The sequence below is a fragment of the Protomyctophum bolini genome (assembly GCF_963924005.1).
Source record: "Protomyctophum bolini genome assembly, chromosome: 11".
In the NCBI taxonomy this organism is placed as follows: Eukaryota; Metazoa; Chordata; class Actinopteri; order Myctophiformes; family Myctophidae; genus Protomyctophum; species Protomyctophum bolini.
Window position 1 is genome coordinate 28,094,067 of NC_137872.1, and position 27,570 is coordinate 28,121,636.

Sequence of the window (27,570 nt, forward strand, 5' to 3'; positions counted from 1 at the left end):
GACTACAACACTAAATTACATTTTATTCTAAAGTCTGACTAAAACTAAATCAAAATTTGCTGTCAAAATCAACACCACTCTGTATTTCACGATATATAAACCACGCCTGTTGCAAAAGATTCGAAAAAAATAAATAATGATAATACGCCTAGAATCTCCGTACAAAAAAGCCTCAACACAGACTGCCTCCTCTTCTCCTCTGCAAGTCCCTCGTTGAGTGCCGGCGAGAACAGGCGAGTGCATCAGTGGCACTTATTATGTTCCAGGGTATTATCTGTGCAGCACTCTGAAACCATAACGACACCACACACCCCTCCCGGAAGACCCCGGCCCACTGATCTCCGGGGCCACTTTTTGATTCATTGTTTTAATAGAATTCATATGATTTTTAATGCCTCATACGAGTACGCCTTCGCCCGGGCGACAAACATCCCGTGGTAGTCATTTGTTCGCCAGATTTATCACTCAACTCATTTTCATAAATATTTATGACGCCATTGGCCTTAAGGTGCCATAAAAGTTGGGTATTATTTTGCATAGTAATAACGTTCTCCCGCGGCACTGCGAAAAAGAAGAAGAAGAGGAGGGAGGAGGAGAAAAAAAAATATGCTTAGTTTTATATTTCTTTGTTGGCTGAGGCTTTTCGAACTCGCAGCGGCCATGCAATATTCATCAGTAGCTATAGATATGAGGCTACAACTTGGCACTGTGGAGAGGCAGTTAGTGAGAGATTAAAGGTTGAAACAGAATCACAAGTATATACGGTCATTTTCACGGCCAACTATAAAACACCACAGTAATCCAATTCCAGATACTTCTGAGAAAATGGGTGATTGCTTTATATATATATATATATATATATATATATAATTATTCGCAGTGCGAAAAAGAAAAGGCACTTTGATTGTGACATTATACACTGAATGTATTACTATATCCTCAGTGAGACTGACCTGAGATGCAACTGTACTCGCTGTGCTTGTCTGCTGCTGTTTCCTTATACATGAGCTTGTAGATCTAATATTTCTCCCCGTTGGGGTTCAAGTGGTTAATGGTTACAGCAGTGTGGAGTGGATGCAAAGCCATCCCTCCTCCTTCAGACTCATGTGTTTATTAAAGCAGACATCCCGGTGCATCGAGGCGTTTCGTTACCGCTCAATTGAACGTTAAAACGTCCAAAACAGATTACCTAAACAATGGTGGAGTGTGTGGGGCGGGATCGCTGTTGTTGCCAGGCGCACATGTGCAGCGCCGCTTCCTACGGCGTCTCAGGCGCGGGGAAAAGAAAGAGGCCTTATGAAAAACATAACTCAGGAAAAGGTTGCGGAAACAAAAGGAGCGGCGTTTCGGGGCAGCCATTGTGTGGCTGCTGAATATGGTCTCTCTGTCGAGTGGAGACCTCATACGTCCAGGATTCAAATTTTAAAAATGGCGCAAGCTCGAAACTTGCGGATCTGCTATACTTTGGATGCTTTAGTGTGGTGCTGTGGTATGACCACGTACGTATAGGGCATTAATGTACGGAAAAAAAGTGGAGATAATATGGAGATAAGAGGTTTTTGTTCTGACAGCACCGACATATAGCTGGTTTGAGAGGCTGTAAAGAAAGCCCAGTGGTAGGTTAACCATGGACCAACGTACTTGCGGAATGTGTTCTGACATGCTGTAGAAACACGCACGCACATGAGTGCACATACACGCATGTGCACAGGCACACACAGGAGGAAAAACAGGCACACACACACACACACACACACACACACACACACACAGAATCCGTGTGGTGGTAGAGGCAGAGGGCTGCTCTGACCTCTCTCGCATTCAACGGGTCAGACTCATTCCGGTGATATTTTATGATAAAAGCAGTAAACTGACAAAATGAGACCTCAAATCATTCCACAGATCGTAAAATGAGGGCTTCGACGGTGGTTGCAGAGGGTGAAAACGACATCTGTAAAATCTCTGTATATTGTTTTCTCTGTGCCTGTGGACAGCGTTACAAATGCTAAACTAAAAACTTGACCACCCGAGCGCTAGCGCCCCTATTCTTGCGCTGACATTCAGTGAGAATAGACCTACAAGCTCCACAAAAAATATCCAATCAATTGTTTGCAACACTTTCTCACTCCCCAAAAATGCATATTGTAACCCAACGTCAAACATCTGACTGAAATGGCTCTACCCTTCCAGTCAGACGGTGCCTTCCCGCGGGCACTCCATGAAATGCGGAAGGGCCGTTCTCAAACACGCCGTCCAAAGAGCACTTGAGCCACCAGGGCCAGGCGAGCGAGTTGCCGTACCGAGCGCTGGGAAGTCCACTTGAGACTTTGGAGTTATATGTTCCGATTAGGGACAGAACCATAAATCAATGTAACTTCTGGGGATGTCCGTCCCAGAGGTCACCCGTTTGACTTCTTGGGATGAGACGGCGTTCTTGTTGCGGCAAAGGGAATTTGTGTAGATTGGAAAATGAGCCGACCACAGAGCCCTGGGGGCCCTCAGTCAACGAATTATAGGTTTACGTGGTTGAAATCAACATGAAAGAAATTGATTTGCAAAGCGTTTTTCATACTATACTGTAGATATCCAAAAAATTGTATTTTTTTAAATAAAAAGTAATAATAATAATAATATGTATCTCGCTGCGGATAAGATTTTTTTAGAACAAACTTTCCCCCTGTGGTCGACCATTTTATCAAAAAGCTGCTCGCCCTATCTCACTGCCTGGAAATGTTAATGCACAGAAGATGAAGCATGGCGAACCTCTCTCTCTCTCTCTCTCTCTCTCTCTCTGCAGTAGCTGTAAGTCATTCTCTCAGAGAAGAGAGCCAGCTATAGAGAGCAGAGAAAGAAAAATAAGAACCAGGGGGGGTTCTGGGGGATTCTGGGGGGATAAAAACGAGTCGCCGTGCATCTGGAAATGTCATCAGTTCTCTGGTCCCCCCCTTCCTCCTTCCACCCCTACACCCTCCTCTTCATCAACCCTCTTCATCAACCCTGCTCCTCCGTAGATTCACTCTCGCTTACCCTTTTCCCCCTGTTTATAATATCTCTCTCTCTCTCTCTCTCTCTCTCTCTCTCTATCTCTCTCTCTCTCTCACACACACACACACACACACACACACACACACACACACACACACACACACACACACACACACACACAGACACTCTGTTCTCTGTCTGTCAAGCACACCATAGCTCTGTCTGTCTGTCTGTCTGTCTGTCTGTCTGTCTGTCTGTCTGTCTGTCTGTCTGTCTGTCTGTCTGTCTGTCTGTCTGTCTGTCTGTCTGTCTGTCTTTCTTTCTCTTTTCCTCTTCCTCCCCCCCCCTCTCTCTCTCTCTCTCTCTCTCTGTCTCTCTCTCTCTCTCTCTCTCTCTCTCTGTCTCTCTCTGTCTGTCTCTCTCTCTCTCCATATTGTGTGTGTGTGTATGTATGCAGAAAGCATTCAGGGAGGATTACCTCATCCACTTGGTGTTTATAGAGCAACGTCAGCCCTCTCCTCTTCTCTCTCACTGAACTCAGGAAAAGCTAGATGTGTGTGTGTGTGTGTGTGTGTGTGTGTGTGTGTGTGTGATGTGTGTGTGTGTGTGTGTGTGTGTGTGTGTGTGTGTGTGTGTGTGTGCGTGTGTGTGCACAACCATGCAAGTGTGTGTGTGAGTGTAGGAGGAAACGGTACATGAGCAGACTGAGTTTTGAACGCTCACTTTTAAGTTGGATTACAGCACATTAGGCTGTCTCATTAAATACCATTACATAATACAAAACTGTTCTCATACAGACAGATAGTTTATACTGTATATTGAGATTGTAAAATTAACCCAAATGGACCCGTAAGGGTACCACTTGTGGGGCCGTGAGGGTATTGCAAGCGGCCCCCCAAATATTGACAAAACTCTTAAGATTTGAAAGATATAATTACAATTTTGAGATTTGAGATGAATCTACTGTGGGAACCTGTCCGTCCATCACCCTTCATCCACTTTGACTCTCACGTACAGAGGTCGTGTTTTCAGAACCAATACGACGGCATCAAAGGCCTGCCAAAATACATCAAAAGTGGATTCAGTCGTCTAAAATCTTATGATATTTCGTCGACTAAAACTATATAGACCTAAAACATTCCAGGTGACTAAAATGTGAAAACTAGTCAAAAGACTACATGTGCTGTCATAATCAACACTGTCTCGGTGGCAGCCCGGTCACCCATGGAGCCGCACGGCGCTCCTTGAAACGGTGAGGCCAAATCAAACAAGCTCCTTGAGAGTCCCGGCCTCATTCAGAACGTGTCAGGCTGATGCCTGTGATGCTTAATTGCCTGTGTGTGTGTGTGTGTGTGTGTGTGTGTGTGTGTGTGTGTGTGTGTGTGTGTGTGTGTGTGTGTGTGTGTCTGCTTGCATGGGGCCTGTTAGGAGGAGTGTGAGGACACAGCGTGGTCCTGCTCTCCTCCCGGGGTTCCCACTGGCTGCTGGCATTTAGCCAAGGCCAGAACCACTAATACTATACTGGCAAACCATTTCACACACTCACAGTGCAATGAGCTGCTGCTTCATTCGTCCGTCCGTCCGTCCGTTTATTCATTCATCCGTTCGTCCGTTCGTCCGTGTGTGTGTGTGTGTGTGTGTGTGTGTGTGTGTGTGTGTGTGTGTGTGCATGCGAGTACAATTCTGCATAATGAGTATACTTTTCATTGTTACTTTTAAGTATATTGTGATGACACATTTGTACTTGTCTTTGAACAAATTAAATTCCTATCACCGGAATTGTACTTGCAACAGAGCATTTCTACATTGTGGTACTGATACTTCCACATGCGAGTAGATATACTTCTTCCATGTGTGCGTGTGGGGAGGCTTGCGTTCAACCTACAGAGAGGAGGAGACCTTGGGGAGGCAGATGAACCGTTATCTAATGGCCTATAGTGTGACAGCTGTGTCTATAGGGAGACTGAGAGCAGTGTGAACTACGCAGTGCGTTGGAAGTGCTGCTGCTGAGGGATGTGTCCCCCAGCTGTCACACACACACACACACACACACACACACACACACACACACACACACACACACACACACACACACACACACACACACTGCTTTTACTTTAACTCTACGGTTGACTTTTGATGGAACTTCTACAAAGTCATTTCCCAAATGGCGCCTGGCTGTGCCATCCCACCTCCCCCATAGGTTCACAACTGTTCCTCCAGACTTCTATAGTGGCCTTTTGGATTCGGGATTTTGGGGGATTGTGTTCTGACCCTGGGGAGATTTAAAAATGTTTTTTGGGGGGGGGGGCATTATTAAGCCTTTATTTGATATAGATAACGGTGGAGAGAGATATGAAATATAGCAATGTTGTGCTCTAAGCCTCTAACCCTAACTCCAGCAGGCTGTCTATAACCACATAGGCCGTCCAAACAAACATTTTCCTATAATGTGCCGGTCTTTAGCGTATGGTGACGTCACGTGGCCGCGGCAGCCAGTCTAAATCGGTTAAATGGCTAAGATATCAGCTCTACAAGCTCACTACTACGCGTTACAAGCTTGTAGATCTGTTTTCATCAGCTGCCGATCTATTTTTTGCCATTTGTAGCGCAACGAAGCATAAGGATATATAGTGGTTGAAATTATTCATCTTCACTGAACACGTCGAGACTCAAGATTCCAGATTATTAATGCTAGATCTGGTACATAAAGCGTACATACTGTGAGAGTCACATCCTTTGGTTCGGAGTGTCCTTTGGGCTCCTGCGGCGATGCTACTCAGGGGACTGAGAGCAGGACCCATTCCAGGTCAGTTGTACACAGCGCGTCCGTCCATGGCAGCAATGCTTCATCTTCACAAGGAGAAGCTGCCACATGCACTGCTTGAGCACTCCACACCTAAAGTAGACCCTATAGGTTCTATTTATACACTCACAGAGTTGAATTGATGTCCCCTGTGTAGGGTGCACCTGTATTAGGTCTAGGTGGGCCAGCTCTATTATATATTGAATTATTTTGTGTCGGAGGATGGAGAAGCATGTTTGCTTTCAGGCTAACAGATGCAAGCTCGACACGTGGCCCATTTAGAGCTTGTCGATCTGCTACCTTTGATGCTTTTGTGTGATGGTGTAGTTAGTATGATCATTATTCATTTACAAAACAACACAAAAAGTTCAAATATGCTGTATCTTGCATTGAGTATATATATATATAGGTCAGGTGCTTTCAGCAGACTCCACAGGGGATGGAGTTTGAGTCTATAGGGCAGGCTGAGCAGGCAGGAAGTAGGACAGTGCACTGTAGTATACTGTACTTTACAGTGTGCTTCTGCTGGCTGTGAACCGGTACTCTGGACATCGGCGGCCATTATAGGGACAGGTGGCGTTATAGGGACAGGTGGCGTTGGGTGAGGAGGCCGACGGGGTTCAGGGAGGGGAGCCACGGGAACCTGTCACTCACTGATGGATCAGCAGACCTTATACAGTACACTGGAGGATGGTTCAGTGCATTGTGTCATGTCAACACACTGTACTGTACTGATGGATCAGTGGACCTTACAGTACACTGGAGGATGGTTCAGTGCATTGTGTCATGTCAACACACTGTACTGTACTGATGGATCAGTGTACCTTACAGTACACTGGAGGATGGTTCAGTGCATTGTGTCATGTCAACACACTGTACTGTACTGTACTGATGGATCAGTGTACCTTACAGTACACTGGAGGATGGTTCAGTGCATTGTGTCATGTCAACACACTGTACTGTACTGATGGATCAGTGTACCTTACAGTACACTGGAGGATGGTTCAGTGCATTGTGTCATGTCAACACACTGTACTGTACTGATGGATCAGTGGACCTTACAGTACACTGGAGGATGGTTCAGTGCATTGTGTCATGTCAACACACTGTACTGTACTGATGGATCAGTGGACCTTACAGTACACTGGAGGATGGTTCAGTGCATTGTGTCATGTCAACACACTGTACTGTACTGTACGCCAGCTCAGTGGTTCTAAGAAAATGCAGGCTTTGACCCATCCATCCATCTTCAACCGCTTATCCGTAGTCGGGTCGCGGGGGCAACATCTCCACCAGAGAGCTCCAGAGCAACATTAGTGACTTCCTCCTGGGGGATCCCGAGGCGTTCCAAGGCCAGTGAGTCGATGTAATCCCTCCATCTGCGCCTTCTGCCCCGAGGTGTCCTCCCAGTGGGACGTGCGTCGAGGACCTCCCTAGGGAGACTTTGACCCACCCCACCCAACATAATCACATTTGAACTGGGGACCGCCCCACCCTGACAAGCACGTGGAATGTAGGAGTCGAGGCATTGGATTTTATACACATTACACAGTACAGATAAATATTGTGAAAATGGGCGATCTAACAGTACAAGCTGCACAACGATGTACTGTGCATCAGGTAGTTGTATTACAGTATATGTTTGGAGCTGAGCAGATATGCCGGGCAGATGGCTTCATTCATGGGTCAGTGCATCCAGTGTTTTGTAAGAGCGACGGTTGGTGAGGATACTGTTGAACCCTGGGTTCCGTTTGGTGAGGATACTGTTGAACCCTGGGTTCCGTTTGGCTGCAGCACGTTGCAGAGCTGTGTGGGTCCCATGGAGGCCCCCCGTGGCCCCCGTGGCCCCCGTGGCCAGCCTGAGAGCCGGGTTGTTGTCTGGGCCGTACAAGGAGAGGCTACACTTGTTTGTCTCCGGATTGCTACTGACACCTTTATGGACGCTGGGGGACAGAATGTTACATTGTGACATGCACTGCGGGGGAAGCGGAGCCCACTGCAGGCGTTGAAATGTCAGCATGGCCTCGTGTATAAGCACTGGCTCTATCTGTTGTTTTTACGCTTCCTTTTTATCGGCGTGTGTGTGTGTGTGTGTGTGTGTGTGTGTGTGTGTCAAGGTTCGTTCAACAAAATGTCTTTCTTTCATTCAACAATTTTTCTTTCTTTCTTTCTTTCTGAAACCTGCTTAAATCAAAAGATTCTGTTGAGGAGCTCCTGTTCCTTACATTCCATTTCAGTATATTATATTCTTATATTCTTATATTGTTCTACTGTGCGTGCGTGAGTGCGTGCATGCGTGCGTGCGTGCGTGCGTGCATGCGTGTGTGTGTGCGTGCGTGTGTGCGTGCATGCGTGCGTGCATGTGTTTGTGCGTGCGTGTTGTGTGCACTCCACCAGCTTGTCTCCAAATCCCAGCCAAGCTCAGATATGTCTTACGATGCCAGCAGGGCTGCGACGGGACGTAAATAAAACCCTGTTTGTTTTATTTCTCCACTCAAGTGTAGGAGGATGTTGTCATCTCTCTGGAGCACAGTGCAGATGGAAGGATGATGCGAGGCTCTGTGTGTGTGTGTGTGTGTGTGTGTGTGTGTGTGTGTGTGTGTGTGTGTGTGTGTGTGTGTGTGTGTGTGTGTGTGTGTGTGTGTGTGTGTGTGTGTGTGTGTGTGTGTGTGTGTGTGTGTGTGTGTGTGTGTGTGTGTGTGTGTGTGTGTGTGTGTGTGTGCGTGCGTGCGTGCGTGCGTGCATGCATACTGTACATCGCTGGCCATATGTGCATTTATATCTTGTAAGCCGCCTTCAGCCTTACAGTATGCTGTCCTCCGTCTTATGAATGCACAGTAAGAATTGTACAAATACAACCAAATGGACCCGCGCTATGAAGCTCTTATGACGCTAATCACTGTTTGTTCAGTCTCTCCAGATCTATAGTAAATGGACACTTACACTTTCATTGGGTTGCCACTTGCCAATTCATCCAATCAGGAGAGAGTATCGATTTATCCGTTTTATAGTGTTCCAGTTCCAATTTTGGACGCTGCTCATTTCTTTGTGTCGTCACTGACTTTAAATCACACCTTTTATCTGTAATTGTATCTGTATCCTCTACTGTATCCTGATGAACTGTCATTATTATCCACTTCACTTCCACCTTCATGCCAGCGTAAACACAGAGTACCCGTTGTACCCGTCTATCTGTCCCTTTGTGCCCACATGGTGTTCCGTGTGACGCATGCCCAAATATGGAGTCCAGGCCATATACGTATATAACGTCAACGTCATAGTGTGAGAGTGACGACACCAACGTTGACTCCCATTGTAACAATGGAATGCGGAAGTGCTCATTCTATCTCAATGGGATAGTTCCACTGTTTGGAAGTGCTCATTCTATCTCAATGGGATAGTTCCACTGTTTGGAAGTGCTCATTCTATCTCAATGGGATAGTTCCACTGTTGTGCTCATTCTATCTCAATGGGATAGTTCCACTGTTTGGAAGTGCTCATTCTATCTCAATGGGATAGTTCCACTGTTTGGAAGTGCTCATTCTATCTCAATGGGATAGTTCCACTGTTTGGAACTGTAGTCCATAGCACCCCGCTTTGCGGCGAGATCAAACGTCAGTATGATGACATCATACATGATGACATCATCACAGGGTACTTTTGCAGATTAATGTAGTTGCTAATCCGATGGGTTTCACGCAAGTCGATCTTCTAGTCGAGGTTCTCCAGATACACTGACGAGTCACTAACAGAGATGTCTTGTGAATTCATAGATCAATTTAGATGTTTCTGGAACAGACTGGTTACCAAGACCTTTTAAGCCGTGTTTCCACTGGCATGTGGGCAGAGTAGATACTGTAGCTATTGGATGGATAATGATAGTAGATACTGTAGCTATTGGATGGATAATGATAGTAGATACTGTAGCTATTGGATGGATAATGATAGATTTCATCATTTTGGGGTGAACTGTTCTTTTAGGCGCACACAAAGATTACAGTTCATTATAGGACACACGGACACGCATAGTCACACATGTGAGCATGCAAGCAGCAGAATGCACGCACGCACGCACGCACGCACGCACGCACACACACACACACACACACACACACACACACACACACACACACACACACACACACATATACACATACACATACACACATGTACACACACACTCCAAGGCTGCATTTCTAGCTGGCCATGAGCCCAGAATTGTTCTGGAGAAAGAGAGAGTAAGGGACGGACATGAGGAATGGAACGTTTTTTTCTTCTTTTTTTCTTTGCCGCTGTCGGGCTGAAAACTTGTATCTCTATATTTCAACTTGTTCATGTGTTTTTTTTAATCATAAATTAGCCCATTCTACAAATGCCTTTTATATACAGTTCTCACACTTTCTAGATTTCTCAATATCGTTCAAAAATAGCATGCAGATCTATAAGCGCGCAGCACGGCACACAGTGACGTGCGTGACATCATCATCGCATCATCTTCATCATCATACCCGAAACGCCTACTGAGTGCATCAAACGCCGTTAAACAACGTTAAACGTTTGCCGATCACTCATCATTTCATCAATCAATCATGAAATGGAAAAGTCGTTAATGTGGGTTTTATAAACATCACAAGAGCTTGTGACAAAATTATTTCTAAATGGGTAATTCTTCCCCCCCCCCCCGTCTCCTGAAAATAAGGGTTTTGGACATACAAGGTTTCCACCCGACCAGGCAGAGAAGTAGGTTACGCAGTGGGCTGGAGGCCTGGCAGCCATGCAGGCAGACCCTGGACTTTCCATTGCCTATACGTTTCCCCTGTTCCTTTCAATAAAGTCAGCTTTCCATCGTTTTGGGGGTCACAAACCCATCTGCGGTCTCTGTGACTTGAAAACACACACACACACACACACACACACACACACACACACACACACGCACACACACACACACACACACACACACACACACACACACACAGAGCCAGGATGGAAGAGACAGCCATGCTCTAAAAGTACAAGGCTCCATGAAGTCATTTTGTTTATTAAAGGGGAGGAGGAGGGTTGTCTGCTCTGCATGCACAGATAGAGGTCAGAGGTCAGGGAGAAAACCAGGCACCAGTGTGAGGCTGACGAGACTCACCTGGATGCAACATGTATGTCTACCACGCCCCCAGACTCACCTGGATGCAACATGTATGTCTCTACCACGCCCCCAGACTCACCTGGATGCAACATGTATGTCTACCACGCCCCCAGACTCACCTGGATGCAACATGTATGTCTCTACCACGCCCCCAGACTCACCTGGATGCAACATGTATGTCTCTACCACGCCCCCAGACTCACCTGGATGCAACATGTATGTCTCTACCACGCCCCCAGACTCACCTGGATGCAACATGTATGTCTCTACCACGCCCCCAGACTCACCTGGATGCAACATGTATGTCTCTACCACGCCCCCAGACTCACCTGGATGCAACATGTATGTCTCTACCACGCCCCCAGAAAGGCTAGCCAAGAGACGTCATCTAATGATGAAATATAGTGCATTAATTTACGGTTAAAATACAGAGATAAGAGGTTTCTGTCCGACAATGTGGCCCTCTGGAGTGAGTGTGTAAATATAGTGACCCTCTCCATCATCAAAGTCGCCCACCCCCCTGGCTTACTGTACATATGACCAACCCCACTAAAAGCATACATTATGTCATTCCACGTGTGTTTGTAGTTATTTATTGACATACTTTGGTCCTACTCCTCCCGCCCAACACTCCCTGCTGACAGGTGCAGCCCCCCCGGCCTGTAGGAGTACATGAATGACCTCCCAAAGGTTTTGCCCTTTCTTAGGTTGTTGATGAATGGTCACTATAGAGAGAGTTCAGGATTGTTTCTCTACCACCTGGACATTGACTCGTCTCTTAAACTACCGTTGGTTTCACTGGTGGTGACGGAATGAACATGAAGTAATATGACTGCAACGTCGCCAGGACATTTTTGTCAATTATTGTTAAACATCTGCATTACTTCATTTACAATAAGTCTGCACAAGTAGAGAATGTAGAAGAATTGTTATTTCGCTCAACGTTTTGCCTTTTATCTCTCCTAATGTTACCAACACCAATACAGCATGGAACATCTTATCCAACGCCAACAAAACGTTCTAAGTATTGGGTCTGAGAGGCTAAGGGCTGTATTTTGTGTGTCTTAAGTACCAGGTCTTATTACTTAACTTAAGACCTGGAGGCGTGATCAATGCCATTTGGCTATTCTGAGTGGCCAAAGAGCATTGACCACGCCTCCAGGTCTTAAGTTAAGTAATAAGACCTGGTATACTTAAGACACGCAAAATACAGCGCTAAATCTCATAACATCCGTAGCTTTAATGCCGAATAAATAACGGACCTTGATATGAAAAGGGTTGAAAAGCACTGCTGTGGTGACAAGGAAAGGTTGGGAACAACTGCTCCAGACACTGGCTCATATCACTGCTATTATGCACATTTTGTTGTGAATTCAAAATGCAATTACTGGGGATTCATTGTTTAAATTACATGTCAACGGAGGTACATTACAAGTATGACACAGACACATCTTCCAATACTGTTTGAAGAGCATAGGTGTGTTTGTGGGGATGTATGCACGCACGCACACACACACCACACTGCATGCACGCGCGCGCACACGCCACACTACGCACACACACGCCACACTTCACACACCACACCGGGGGACTTTGGAGTGATCTTTTTGTTTTGTTGTTTACCAGCCATTGATCTTTCTCACACAGAGAGGCAAAGGACAAACACTGACTACTGGTGTGTGTGTGTGTGTGTGTGTGTGTGTGTGTGTGTGTGTGTGTGTGTGTGTGTGTGTGTGTGTGTGTGTGTGTGTGTGTGTGTGTGTGTGTGTGTGTGTGTGTGTGTGTGTGTGTGTGTGTGTGTGTGTGTGTGTGTGTGTGTGTGTGTGTGTGTGTGTGTGTGTGTGTGCAAGCTAACATGCAATTCATTCAAACAATACATTCTCTTTCAAGTTCCTCTTCACAGTATGACTCAAGTGCGTACCAACTAGAAAAGTGCACTCCTCTGAGTGCAGGTCTCTGCAAAAGTAGCAAAAAGCGTGTTTTGAATAGCCAGGGGAGCCCCCCATACACCATAGCCAGGGGAGCCCCCCATACACCATAGCCAGGGGAGCCCCCCATACCCCATAGCCAGGGGAGCCCCCCCATACCCCATAGCCAGGGGAGCCCCCCATACCTCATAGCCAGGGGAGCCCCCCATACCCCATAGCCAGGGGAGCCCCCCCCATACCCCATAGCCAGGGGAGCCCCCCCATACCCCATACAGAGGAGCCCCCCATACCCCATACAGAGGAGCCCCCCATACCCCATACAGGGGAGCCCCCCATACCCCATAGCCAGAGGAGCCCCCCCATACCCCATACAGAGGAGCCCCCCATACCCCATAGCCGGGGGAGCCCCCCATACCCCATACAGAGGAGCCCCCCATACCCCATAGCCGGGGGAGCCCCCCCATACCCCATACAGAGGAGCCCCCCATACCCCATACGTTGTGTCATGATCTAAGGAATTATTTTGTAGGACAGTTCAAGAGTTTTAGGTCAAAATGTGGAGCGGGCTGTTATAGCGCCACCACGAGGCCTAACAGGGAGTGTAATGCGTTTAATACTTCACACCGACCGGCCGCACGGCGCACACACACACACACACACACACACACACACGCACACACGCACGCACGCACGCGCACACGCACACACACACACACACACACAGTGAGAGATCCAAATAGATGCAGTGTCCTGGCGGCTCGGGTCTTTAAATAAACGTAGCACACACTGTAAATAAATGATATAAATAAGGCATAAGGCACACACAGATACATGCCATCTCCTCTCACTGGCCTTCTTTCCCTGCCGTCTCTGTCTAAACTCTGCTGCTGCTCTGACACTATATTTAACTCAGAGATAGAGCGTTCAGACGGCCGCGCGGCCCGGAGCCATGCCTGTTCATCGCCTTCCAATTCTACTTCAATTCATTCAATTAATTAAAGGGATATTTAACTTTCAAACATGTTTTGGGTCATTTTGACGTCTTCTCAGGTTTTTGAGATTCACCCAAGAATGTTTTTAAAGGGACACTTCACCCTTTTTGCAAAGAATATATATGTTAATGAGGTTTAGAAGATTTAGAACACTTTCCTGCATTGGGGTCTTTACGTGTGTAATATGTGGTTTTAGATATTTTAGATTTTAGGTTTTTAGCAGTGAGCCCATGGGTGTCTCGGATGTCATCGACACTGGGCTCACTTCCTTCCTGGACTACTATTCCCATAATGCTTTTGTGCACTGCTCCTCCTTGTTGATAGGGGCAGGGCTGTCTTACTGAGACTGTGAGACAACATGTAGTCCAGGGAGTAAGTGAGCCCAGTGTCCATGACATCAGAGAGACTGGGCTCCCTGCTAAAATCTAAAATATCTAAAACCACATATTACACACATAATGACCCCCAGGTCTAAATCTTCTAAACCTCATTGACATAATGTTTTTGCAGAAAAAGTTTCCCTTTAAGTCGATTCAGTATTTATATATTTCATATCAGACATGTGGGACTTGTTTGATAACATGAATTTCAAATTAATATCGAATGTATGAATACTGAAACACGCAACGTAAAAACATGTGATGTTTACCTGAAACAACAGAACAGTTCATATATTGCTGATATTTATCAGCAATATGTCAATATTTAAACCTCCCTGATTAGTACAGATCATTGTTTTTGCTGTGGCATCTGCTATGCTGTTGGTAACCGCGGCAACGCATGTCGGGAGCGACAGTGTTGTCGGACTTTTATTTATTTATTTATTTATTTGACAGGGACAAAGCTCATTAATAACATGTCAGTTTTCACATCAATGTAAATGGGCCAGAGTTAGCCGAAGCTAAATTTCATCTGTAGTCCCTGGGCAGGCTCTTAAAAAATGAATGATAAAAAAGAAGAACAAAGTGTAGTGTGCCTGCACACAACACCATGCGTTGATGCCATGTGTGCATATGTGCAAGCACCCAACACTACATCCATAAAAAAACACAATACAATACAGATAAAAGAAGGACAAAGTGTAGACTAATGATGCCTAATGATTTTTGGTATGTTGCAATACACGTCTGCACCCCACTCTAACTCTAACCCTAACCTCAATGAGACAGAGCCATGACGCCAAATATGCTCATATCTATGCTCAATTTATTTTATCTTAATGCTCAATAAATGCATGTATTCAATCCAAGAGTTGTGGGAATGAAATACTGTTCATATCTGTTCCCGACTTAGGAAGTCACAGCACTGTGACTTATGACAGTGAAAACTAGCTGAGCATAATATAGTCTCAATATTGTTTCAGGTCCCACCAGTGTGACTGTGTGTTATGCCTTGTGTCTTTCATGGAGCGTGAAGTTTGTAAGGTCAAAATGCTCACACAGCTAGGGCTGATGCCAGTAGTACACTGTGTGTGTGTGTGTGTGTGTGTGTGTGTGTGTGTGTGTGTGTGTGTGTGTGTGTGTGTGTGTGTGTGTGTGTGTGTGTGTGTACAATGTCACTTCCCTCTTCTACCACGGATTTGAACCTTTGCTGATTTTTTTTTTACCATTGAACTAATAGAGCCAGGCTGCTTGCCTACATTGACCTTTGACCCGATCTACAGTATGTCTCAATAGGAGAGCATGCAGGGCAGGGAGACATACCCCAAAGTTATATTGTATTAACATAGTCTGTCTACCATACAGATTGGACAAAAATAAATATAAATAAATGTATTAATTAAAAACAAAGTGCATAGTGAGGCTTTAAGTAAAAGTACAAAAGTATATTGTACCAAAAATAAGGAAAGTTTTCTTTCCCATGAAAATGTGTAATTTTGTTAGATTTTTCCTTTTCTTTTTCTTTTTCTTTTTTTGGACAAGCTCACAAGCTGTGATTTTCTTCACCACTGCTGATTAACTTTTCCACCACTGGTGCGTGCGTGCGCATTTGTGCACATTTGTGTGCGTATGTGCTTGCATGTGTGTGTGTGTGCTGTACTTGTACTTGCAATTCAAAAGATTATCTTTGTTATGATTGTGCCTTGTCAAGTTAGACGCAAAGTAACAAACAGAATCATTTAAGCTTCAGATACAATAATATTTTCAATAAATACACAGCACGGCTGTCAAACCAAACGGGTCCATTGTGTATGAAATGATCACTGGGGATCTGACAGTGCTCCAGTGTAGCTGGTGGGAGGCCAACAGTTCGAGGCCATGTGGTTGAACTAGGCAGCCTGACAGTGGGACTGTGTGTTAGGAATTAAAGTGTCGTAATCTTAAATTGTGGGGGAAATGAATCAACTTTGACAACAACAAAAAAAATCTCCCACGAGAAGAAGTTTTGGATGAAAACAATGAATGGAAAATGAATCCAAACTTGATAAATGAAACATCTCATTTACAGGAGGACGGTCTGTCATTGCTTTAACCGCTGGACGGGAACCCCTTTTGGTGTTTTGGTGGATTATGTTATGCTTTAGCTGTTGAAAAATAGCAGATCTACAAGCTCATATCGTGGCACAGAGTGCCGCGCTTACAAGCTTGTAGATCTGCTATTTTTGAAAAATCTTAAAAGATTATTTCAGAGCGAACGTTTTAAATATAGTATATTTACTTCCGGGTGGTCCCTGGAACACATATTTTCAGTTGGGTGTCCGCAGCCAAGTACAGATAATTCTGGGGGTCCTTGACATGGTTGAGCACCTACTGTATGACATACAGTAGAAACATAGGTTTTTCAGAAAACTTTTAGGATTTAGAAGACTTCTTTTTTAGAATGGGCCTCAGTACTAAATGGGTTAATGTCTGATGAGCTTTATTCTAAACTGAGAGCTGAAAGCTGCATTATTAAACTACAGTCAGTGGTGGAAATGTAACTGTACTTCAGTACAATTTGAGGTACTTTTATTTGACTTGAGTATTTATATTTTTTATACTACAGTACTTCTGCTCCACTAGTCTACATACAGTATATCTGTCACGATCCATGACGTTTTCTGTTGTGCTTTTGTTTTGTAGTATTTTTGGTCCCTTGGTTTCCTCTGTTGCTTTTGTTACCTGTGTTGTCTCACCACCTGTGATTATTAATTTTCTCCACCTGTGTCATTTTTGTCTCTCAGCCAATCCCAGTGTTGATTTGTTAGTTGTTCACCTGTGTCTAGTCAGTCTTTGTCTTTATGTGGGTCAGTGACGTGACACCCCAAAAAAAGTGTTTTTTAAAAACCTTTAAATAACAGGAATAAAAATGATTTACTTTTGTTCTACTCACTCTCATCTTTATGGAAACATATTTTGTTTTTAGATATTTTATTGGAATCAGAGTTTATTCAGCATTTTGTTGTACTTGTGCCTAAAATCGTCATATGGTGTGACATGACAATAATTGTTTATAAAATGAAAATGGAGTACACCTTTCTTAAGTTGCTCACTTTATCAAAGTCCTTTATCATAACTAACCTGTAATCCACTATAGTTTTGTGAAAATGTATTAAATCTGTATATTATTTCCGTAATCAACACTCAATGTGAGGCCCATGTTATCGGTCTTTCAATATATTTTGTATTTATTGTGACAAAACTTTCTCTAAAATTACACAAATATTTGTGACTCTTCCTTAGACTATTTGCTATGTAATCCATGAACATTAATGGTTTAATCATTAATAAAGGTATGATTTTTTTCACTATTTGGACCGTCACACCAAATGATTTAGTGTCACACCGTATGATCATATCTTCATTTTTCAAAGCAAACTGTGTTTTAACCTACTTATTAGTGAGTACTGAACTTTACAGATTGATTTAACAATTACTCAGGAAAAACAGCAACAGGAAAATTGCTTTAACATTGAATAACATGGCAATGACTGAATAAAACGAAATTAAACACAATTTATTGTGGATAGTTGCAGATTTTAGGTGAAAATGTTTAAAACAAATGTTTAAATGGACAAAGAAGCATGGGACTTTGTTATTTATTGTTATATCTGTAGGAAAATACAGTTTGTACCATATGGTGTGACAAAAAACTCATATGGCGTGACAGGAAAACAGTCACACCATTATGATAAAGTGTCACACCATATTACGTTTTCTGCACTTAACATAACATTGAGGCTACTAGCTACACATTAGCATGCTAACAACATGCTAGCTATAACAAAGCAACATAGATTTACATGTAATTATGACCAAAAAATCTAATACCTTTAGCTTTTTTAATGAAAAAGGTGTCACACCCACAGACACTTGGAAGAGTCGCATTGGTCAGCGTTCCAACAAGATCGTATTTCATGAAAAGGTTAAAATGATAATTCACCACAGACACCTGTCATGCTATTGTAATGCAAGTGCTGAACAGCCTTACTGAAGAAGTACCTCTCTATCCCAATGGGTGTCCAAACAATTGCCTGTTGAAATGTCCCAAAATGGTGTCACACAATATGATTTTGGTTTGGGGGACAAAATCTTTTTGATCAGAAATGACTGAAAACATTATGCTTGGACTTTGAAAAGATTAGGCTCACAAATAGACATCTATATTATATTTATGGAATTTGTAAAATAATTTTAGCATTTTTTTCCTTAGTTTTATTTAAGTTCCTACTTTGAGAAACAAGGCCGGGACAGTCGCACCATATGATTTTTGCTGTGTTTGGTTGAAAATTCTGAAGAAATGAGGAATGAAATGTTTTAATCTTGAGTATGTTCACATGGAGCATAATGTCCTGCACAATATTCAGAAGGTTTTTGACAAATATATGTTTTATTTATACATGAGTGACACTGAGGACAGCCAGGGACACCATGTCACGTCACCCACCCATATATATGCCCCAGTGTGTTTCAGTCCTTTGTCAGATCCACATTGTAAGTCATGAGTGTTTAGTGTATTTCCTAGTTTAGCTTTCTTGTTCCAAGTACCTAGTACCTTTGTTCCTAGTATTCTGAGTCTTGTATATTACTTCCTCGTGTTTGGTCCTGGTCCATTGTGAGTTTTGTCAATGAACTCTGTTGCATTAATCCTCTGCCTCCGCCTGTCTGTCTGCACTTGGGTCCTATACACCTTCTCATGCCCTGCACTGTGACAGAATCAGAGTCAAATGTTGTACTTTTAACTCTACAAAGATTATTGGACAGTGTTAGTAGCGAGTTACTTTGCAGATTTTGATTAATAGTAGGCCTACAAAACTGAATTTGAAATTCACATTTGAATGATTTGACACATTTGAAAAATATTGAGTACCGGTACTTTCATTTTGGTACTATTATGGAAAATACTCTTACTTGTAAGAGTATTTTCATATTGTGCTATTGCTACTTTTACTTCAGTAAGAGTACTTCTTTCACCACTGACTACAGTATACACAATCTGATATTGGTCTTATTAAATGTCAATAATATGCATGAAGCAAGTTTAGAAGGAAGTCATTAATAAACAAACACAAAGCCAAGTAGGCCTACAGTACAAACTAATTCATCAAATGAAACAAAAGAAGACGTACTGTACCAGAGGACCTCCTTATGAACACAGATAACATTGGGTGGAAAACAAGCATATTTAAGTGTGTTGTACATTTCATCACTGATGATAATAACTGCCTGACTGATAGATTGAGTCCATTCAAATCTCACCCGCATCCTTCTTCTCCTGTGTGCCTGTGTGTGTGTGTGTGTGTGTGTGTGTGTGTGTGTGTGTGTGTGTGTGTGTGTGTGTGTGTTCTCCAGCAGACAGATGACGCAGCCCAGACGGAAATCCAGCAGCAGACTCAGACTGTATCACTATCAGAGAACACAGACAGCAAGACGCAGCCCAAGAGGCTGCACGTCTCCAACATCCCCTTCAGGTTCAGGGACCCAGACCTCAGGCAAATGTTTGGAGTACGTCTCCTTATTATTTCACTCCCGCTTGAGACGAGCAGTTCACCCGAGAAATGACGGAATTTCTATTGTTCAGTTTACTGATGTCTTTCAGTCACGGATAGTTTTCCTTTTGTACAAAATTAATTTTGTACAATATTCAAAAATCATTTCATTTTGTATAAAGTTAGACTAGCTTTTATACAAAATTCTAGAAGAATTTGGGACACACTATGAGCGGTGTTTGACGTTATGTTTTATATCGTTTTGCTCTTGTTAAATCAGGTCTCTGATTAATTCCATTCATCAAGTTTTTCCTTCAGCACTGCACGAGTCAAAGACAACAACGGGTCATTTCTTGGGTGAACTATATATTCCTTTAACTCTGAGAGTATACGAATCCTTATACCCTCAGAGTTACAGACCCATACGCGTCCGATGTACGTGGTCCATTCTGTAACACTGTAGTGTGTCGTAGGATCATCTTCATATAAGTGGTCTTCACTCTAATGCTCATTTCAAGTTGGGATCATTTCCATCTACTCCCTCTGCGTCTCATTGGTGGGCTACGAATCGTTCCGAAACCAATGACATCATCGATGGGGATTCCAAGCTAATAGAAACTACAGGCAAGGAAAGTTAGCATGCTGTAGAACTTAGAAGCCGTTGTTTATTTATTTTTTTAAGAAAGAAAGAACAAAAAGAAAGGAGGGAAAAGCCCTAGTCTGAGACACAGAATCTTACTTTAATGTAACTCTGAGAATGTCCAAATGTTTCGCAATCTCAGAGTTAAATTAACACTCAAGTGAACAGTATCTGTTGCAGGCCTGTTTTTTTATCATAATCCACTGAGCCAGAAAATGTTTAACCATTTCAGGTCAAGCATCTTGTTTCTCTCCCTTTTTATGAATACATTGTGAATTTCAAAGAAAGTATTTTAGAAATTGAGGATGATTTACTTTTAGTGAGATTATTTGTGTGTGTGATTATGTGAAATATGTCCATAAAAAATAACACGTCTTTCTACCCATTTCTTTGCAGCAATTTGGCAAAATCTTAGACGTGGAAATCATTTTCAACGAACGTGGCTCCAAGGTAAATGCTCCTTCTGTTTCTACCTTTAAAGCTGCATGTGTGTATGCGTTGAGCCGCTGACGTGTGTGCGTGTGTGCATGTCGTGTGCGTGTGCGTGTGTGTGTGTGCACGTGTCTGTCTGTCTCCAGTGTGTCTGGTCCAGGAGAGTACTGTTCTGGTTTCTATTTAAGATCATGTGTGTTTGATCGTTTTGTGGCTGTCGGGTAGATAACCTGTATGTCCAAAACCGTTGTTTTCAGAAAATGGAGAAAAATAATAAGAACCCATCTTCCAATTGACCCATGGTTATTATTTAGTCCCGGGCTATACATTCAACATTTTAAAACCCTCACACATTTTTCAAAGGTCATGTCTCAGCTGGGCACAGGATCTGACACACATTTTAACCTGAAGGTCAAGATTCAATTTATCCCCCGAGCAAGGGTCTAGTAGCTCATACGCAGCGAAGGAAACCGATGCCAACAATGGCTGATCTACAAGTTCACAACGTGCCACATCGCGCCACGTTGTGAACTTGCAGATCAGGGTTTTTTAGTTTTGTTACTTTTGTGCCACAGAGACAAGGCATTAATTAACGGGGGAGAAACATTAAAATAATTGAATTGTGGAGATACAAGGTTTCTGCCCGACACCAAGGAGTGTGTGTGTGTGTGTGTGTGTGTGTGTGTGTGTGTGTGTGTGTGTGTGTGTGTGTGTGTGTGTGTGTTGTATTGGACTGGCAGTGTGTCAGCCCATGGCTCCTAGCTAAGTGGTTCAGTCAGTGCCTGCATTTCAATTCCTCCGAGAGAACATAACTCTTCATACAATGGGAATATTGATCGATTGACTTCTTTATTGTCAAAAATGCACTGATTGTACTGTACGTCAAATCAAGTTTATATGGAGCACATTTAAAAACTACTACCAAAGTGCTGTGCAGAACATTTCACCAGCACAAGAGAACACACAATAGTAAACAACATACTGTACAGAGGCATAATATAAACAGTTCATCAACAACACACCGGACAGAAACAATGCGATAAAAGGATGCAAAACAACATGTCGTGGGGATTCAAATGCATGCAACATATACTTTGTACAAAATGATACACGTATGTACAAAATTAGTTGATGGCCTACTGGTGACGTTCTGGGTTCGATTCCCAAACCCAGCGGACCTTTTCTGTGTGTCACACCCAGACTCTTGCAGCCCATGGCTCCACTATAAATAAAGTCATAAAAGTCTCAAAAACTATATAATATACATTAAAAAAACCAAAAAAACATATGGCACGGGCTCTAACAGCTGTTACGAGCTTTAACGGTGCAGATGCACATAGTGTATCTGCGCGAGCCAGTTCTCTTTATTTTCTACAGAAGAAGGCGGCAATTCCGAGCAAAGGATTGGGGGATTGACAGACAGCGAAGCGGAGCAGATGAGGACAGAGTCCTGTCTCACGTCGTCTAGCTCCGTCGGGTGGAAACCTCATATGTCCAAAACTGTTACTTTTCAAGATTCAAATTCAAGAAGTAGCCGAAGTAGCTGATCTACAAGCTCAGAACGCATCAAGCTTGAAGATCTGATGCATTTGTGTGACGCTGTAGTAAGTGTAGTATGATCAAGTAGGGTGTTCATTTACAAGAAAAAGGAATATGCCCGACAGCGACAATTATGCAAATAAGAATCAACTTTCACTGAATATGACAGAGTGGCAAAAAATTTGCAAGCGTTTCGTCAGTGACACACAACACCACTCGAGATTGACGGGAGGAGACGATAACTCTTCCCGGATATTATTCAATATTTAAACGGCAACGGAAGGTAATAATAAAGGATAAATGTGGGTTTGTTTCATTGAGGTGTTTCTGTGTGCCAGCATTATGTTAAAACTGCACAGCAGAATGCAATATACCTGCAATGATTATTACCTTCAGCTCACCCATCGTTCAAAAAGTTCCATTCTTGCCTTTTGTGCAGTATAGGACAAACTGTTTCGATATATTTTGGAGCACTATAACAACCACTCTGAATTGGTGCAAAGAAAAACAAAATAAATCTGTGTGAAAGGTTCTGGAGATCATTGGTGCTTCTAGGATGGATTAAGCATTTAAACATTTTATCCCACGCGCCCACCAGCATCAAACAGTGATGGTGAAGGTGACTGAAAATGTGACAAATCTTCAATGCCAAAGATAATTCAGGAGTTCGTTGAGGACAGGCATGTACCCCTTCTTGGTTTAGGGACAACTTTAAAGTATGTGCGTTTAATTATTCTCCTCGTTTAACTTTCACGTCTGAGAAATAACGTATTTCAAGGGAAGAATGCAGCATCTTTTAACACTTTGACCTACATTGACAGTAAACCGGTCATTGTGCTGGTCGTGCATTGAAGATATTTACTCCAATGATGACCCGACCGCATGAAGTGGGACAATATGATTATCATATTGACACAGACATTTGAACTGATGCTCAAGCTTGATTGAGTGGTGTGTTGTTCCCAACCTATTTCATTAGCTCGTCTGTCTCGCCAAGTCTCTCTTGGCAAGCCACATAATCATGGCTGATCGATATCGCTCCAGCTAAATGTCCTACTTACCAAAGGACCTTCACTACGTACTGTAGCTGACTTTATCAAAGATGACTCCTTTAAACCAGCGGTGGAAGAAATACTCACATTGTTTTTTGCTTAAGTGAAAGTAACAGTATCACAATGTAGACATACATACTGTACTCTGTACACATCCTGTATTCAACATTTTTTACACGAGTTGTCATCAAAATATAGGCTATACTTGAATTCCAATGCCAAAGAAAAAGTTTTCAATTTGTCATATATTAAATAGCTGATGTACAAGCTCACAACCTTAATAATATGGAGGTCTTAACGAAGCCCTTTTTCAATTTGACACATTAATGATTAATAATGAATTTATTAGTGAATTAAAAAAGCGAAAACGCACCCGGGCGCAGTACCCCCCGCGGCCACAAGGGGGTACTGCGCCCGTCTCACAACAGGTAAGGGCTAGTTAATCTAAATCTAAAAAGTATCTAGTAACTAAAGTTTGCAAATAACCGCAGTGTAGTAGAACTATAAAGTATTAAAAAAGGTAATTACTCAATTACTGGATAATGAGCTGGTGCGCTTCCTCTATGTCTATGTGCTTCTTGAGCTGTGGGTGCTCGGCTGAGTGATTGATTGATTGATTGATTGATTGATTGATTGATTGATTGATTGATTGATTGATTGAGAATGCTCCCTCCCCGAAATAAGAATAAGCCAGAATAAGAAGATTTTGCATCTGAGCCTTTTGCGTGCGGTTATTATTTAGGTGATTATTTTTCAACTCCTCAAATAATATTTCTATAATATTTACTTGAGTACAGTACTGTGTCCAGTGGAAACCTCATATGTCAAACGATTCAAATTCAAAAGTAGCAGATCTACAAGCACGCAGATCTAATCACGTAGGCCTAAAAAAATCACAAAAGTTAGAATATAGAGATAAGAGGTTTCAGTCTGACAGCAACTAAATTTACTCAGTAACTTTTCACTGAAGTGCTTTAAGCGTTTAGAGATGAGCTGCAAGGCTGTTTTCAACTGGCTTGTTTCAGATTGCTTTTATATCCATTACTGCATGTCAGAGTGATTTGGCTCATCATTTCTCTTTTTCCTCTAGCTAATGCCATGCCATAATGCTCAATCAGATTATGTTGTCTTTGCTACATTTGCTCTATTATGAGTCCATTAAAAGGTATCAATTTGTTTTGATTACCAGCTTTATGTACAGTATATGTATTTGTTGTGAACAGCTCATCTCTTGTCCTATGTTATATAATCCTGTACGGGTAGCGCTGTCACTTTTTTATGAATAAAATGTAACGTTGTCCAATCTCCATTATAGAGTATGCTAATACAATATAACTTATACAATGGGGGTGGTTGTATTTTGTCTCCCTGCTCTTCCATTGAGACATGTACAGTAGATCGTGTCAAAGGTCGTGTCTCACCTATAGACACTGGATCTGACATGGATTTTGACCTGATGGTTGAGATTCAATGTATCGCCTGAGCAGGCAGGCTGGCTCTATTACCTCAATGGTAAACGTTTCAGAACTCGCGCAGGACACCGGGTTCAAATATGCGGTAGAAGAGGAATGCTACACTGCTTAACTTCTTTCAAAAATAGCAGATCTAAAAGCTCACAACGCAGATTTGTTGTGTGGATTGGCTATTTCGGCTAGTTGTGTGATGAAATATTGTGTTTTAACAGTGTTAGAAAAACAAATATTCAAACATTAATAATACGTTTAGCACACACAATAACAAAGACTAATGGATGTTAATGAGGCTCACTTTTACAATATTAAGTACACATCATTAGCCATCATGATCCTTTAAAAAATATTATGAATTTATATTGCGAATGACAAAATATCATCTAGAATTTCACAGTGGGTGGGTGGATGGATAACTGGTTTTAGGAATGAAACTATTTTTATATATTTTTTTAATAATGATCAACATTTTAAAAATGTCTCCCGCTTGGTCCTACACAGTAAAATAGTCAGTATGGGTGTGTGTACAAATGTAAACATACGGGTCCGTGATCTGAGCTGTATGGATACGGTTACGTGGGACAAAACTATTTCTTCTACTCATCAGCAGTCCTGTGGAACGCTTTACCGTAACCACTTCAACCCCACGTGGCTGAGCGGAGTCCCTCAGGGCGCTACACTGGGGTCTCTCCTGTTTTCTGTTTTTGTGGGGAAAGATTTCACTGAAAATGGCACTTGACCTGGTGTTCAAATCTGAGAATGCAACACTTCCGCATTAAATGGCTACTCTCTCTCTCTCTCTCTTTCTCTGTGTGTGGGTGTCTCTCTCTCAGGGTTTCGGCTTCGTAACGTTCGAGCACAGCGCGGACGCCGACAGAGCCCGGGAGAAGCTACACGGCACGGTGGTCGAGGGCCGCAAGATAGAGGTGCAAAACTCTCAGCTGTGTTTTCATCCACGCCCCCCCTTTATCCTCCTCTTCCTGTACTATCCCTCTTGTCCGTGGGTGTGTGTGTGTGTGTGTGTGTGTGTGTGTGTGTCCGTGTGTGTGCGCGTGTGCGTGTGTGCGTCGATACCCTCCAACGTGTCCTCATGTCACAATGTCAACCTGACTCCCCCCCCCCTCCACACCCCCCTCCCCAAACACTCACACGCCCCACCCAGCCAACGCTACCCCATCGCCACGCCGCCTCCCCCCAACCCCCCCCCCCCCCCCCCCCCCCGCCACAAGTCTCATTAAATGCAGGGTATGTGAAGTGTCGTAGTTTTTATTTAAAGCTCTATATTCTGATAGTATAATCATTGCTGTTGAGTGTTTGTTCAGTGTCGTCTTTCTTTCTTTTTCCTGCATTTATTCAGGAAATTGAGTGCAAGCTCTATTTTTCAAGGACACCCTGATCACAGCTTATATACAACACAATACATATCTCTCCAGCTCTAAAAAAACGGAAAATAGTTTGAGTTGCTAATCTCGTCCAGTCAGGAGAGAGTATACCCATTTATTATCCCTGTTATAATTGTTGTCTGTTCTTTGCTTCATCACTTGATGATTTAACCCATTCTGACCGGGCACCCATTTTGGTGTTAGCATCATGTTACGCTTTATGTATTGAAAAATAGCAGATCTACAAGCTCATATCGCGCCACCGAGTGGCGCGATACGAGCTTGTAGGTCTGCTATTTTTGAAAAATCGAAGAACGACTGACATTTTTTAGAATCTGATCTCAGGTCAGAATGGGTTAATCAGACCAGTGTGTTGTCCAGTGGAAACCTCGTATGAATCTGATCTCAGGTCAGAATGGGTTAACTTGTTTATCGTCTCTGTCGGGTGACAACCTCATTATGCCCAATACTGTTACTTTTCACGTTTCAAATTCAAAAGTAGCAAATCTACAAGCTTGAGCCTGTTGATCTGCTACGTTTGATGCTTTTGTACTGTTATGATCATCATCATCATAACCTTTATGATCAAGTAGGGCGTTCGTTTAAGAAAAAAACACAACGTTAGAATATGGAGACAAGAGGTTTCTGAGGTTTGCCCGACAGCAATGTTACCCTGTGTCGTATGAGTTCTCTCCCCTGATTGGATGAAATTGGTATCCTGACCTTTTCACTTTACTATACAGCTGGAGATATGGTGAGACCCCTGTTACTGAACAAAAACTCTATAGCAATGATTACTATCAGAGTATAAAGCTATTTAACACTTATTTTAATGAAGTAAAAAAACATCACTTATCCTACGTTTATTTTGCATAATTGTACATCGTCCATGATGTCAACCATCTGATTATTGTTATTATTATGTCAGACGTTGCTTGTTTTTCATTCTTTTTAGTACTTTGTTTCCCTTTTTTATTCTTGAGCCTTGAGCGTGTCTCGTCAATGAGGCTGACCCCAGAAAAGTTTTAGAAATGTATTTTCTTTCTGTGTCAACCTAAAAAAAAGTGTATCCTCCGAGTTGATTTGGTTGTTGCTTAAGGGGGGAACAAAAGGGAGAACGGGTGAAAGGGATTATGGGTATTTACATCTTGGTCGAAAAGGGATTAGAGGTGACCTTTGGGGCAACAAAAGAAAAAAAAATCAGCATTTTCCAAAAGAATCATTTGAAGGGTGAAGGGTTTCAAATTTGATTTCATTTCCCCAAGGGCATCTAATGACACTGTAATGACGCTGT

General features: G+C 42.9%; 1 protein-coding gene across 5 annotated transcripts in view; it reads left to right on the forward strand.

The window, feature by feature from the left end:
- rbfox1 (RNA binding fox-1 homolog 1) overlaps positions 1-27,570 on the forward strand; it is a 98,601-nt gene that overhangs the window by 19,896 nt on the left and 51,135 nt on the right. For 3 of the 5 annotated variants that reach the window (XM_080774965.1, XM_080774967.1, XM_080774963.1), the window contains exons 3-5: positions 19,626-19,778; positions 20,799-20,852; positions 25,728-25,820. In XM_080774965.1, the coding sequence (XP_080631091.1) occupies positions 19,626-19,778; positions 20,799-20,852; positions 25,728-25,820 (300 nt within the window). The remainder of the gene's footprint in view (positions 1-19,625; positions 19,779-20,798; positions 20,853-25,727; positions 25,821-27,570) is intronic. The other 2 variants (XM_080774964.1, XM_080774966.1) reach the window with 1 other exon arrangement.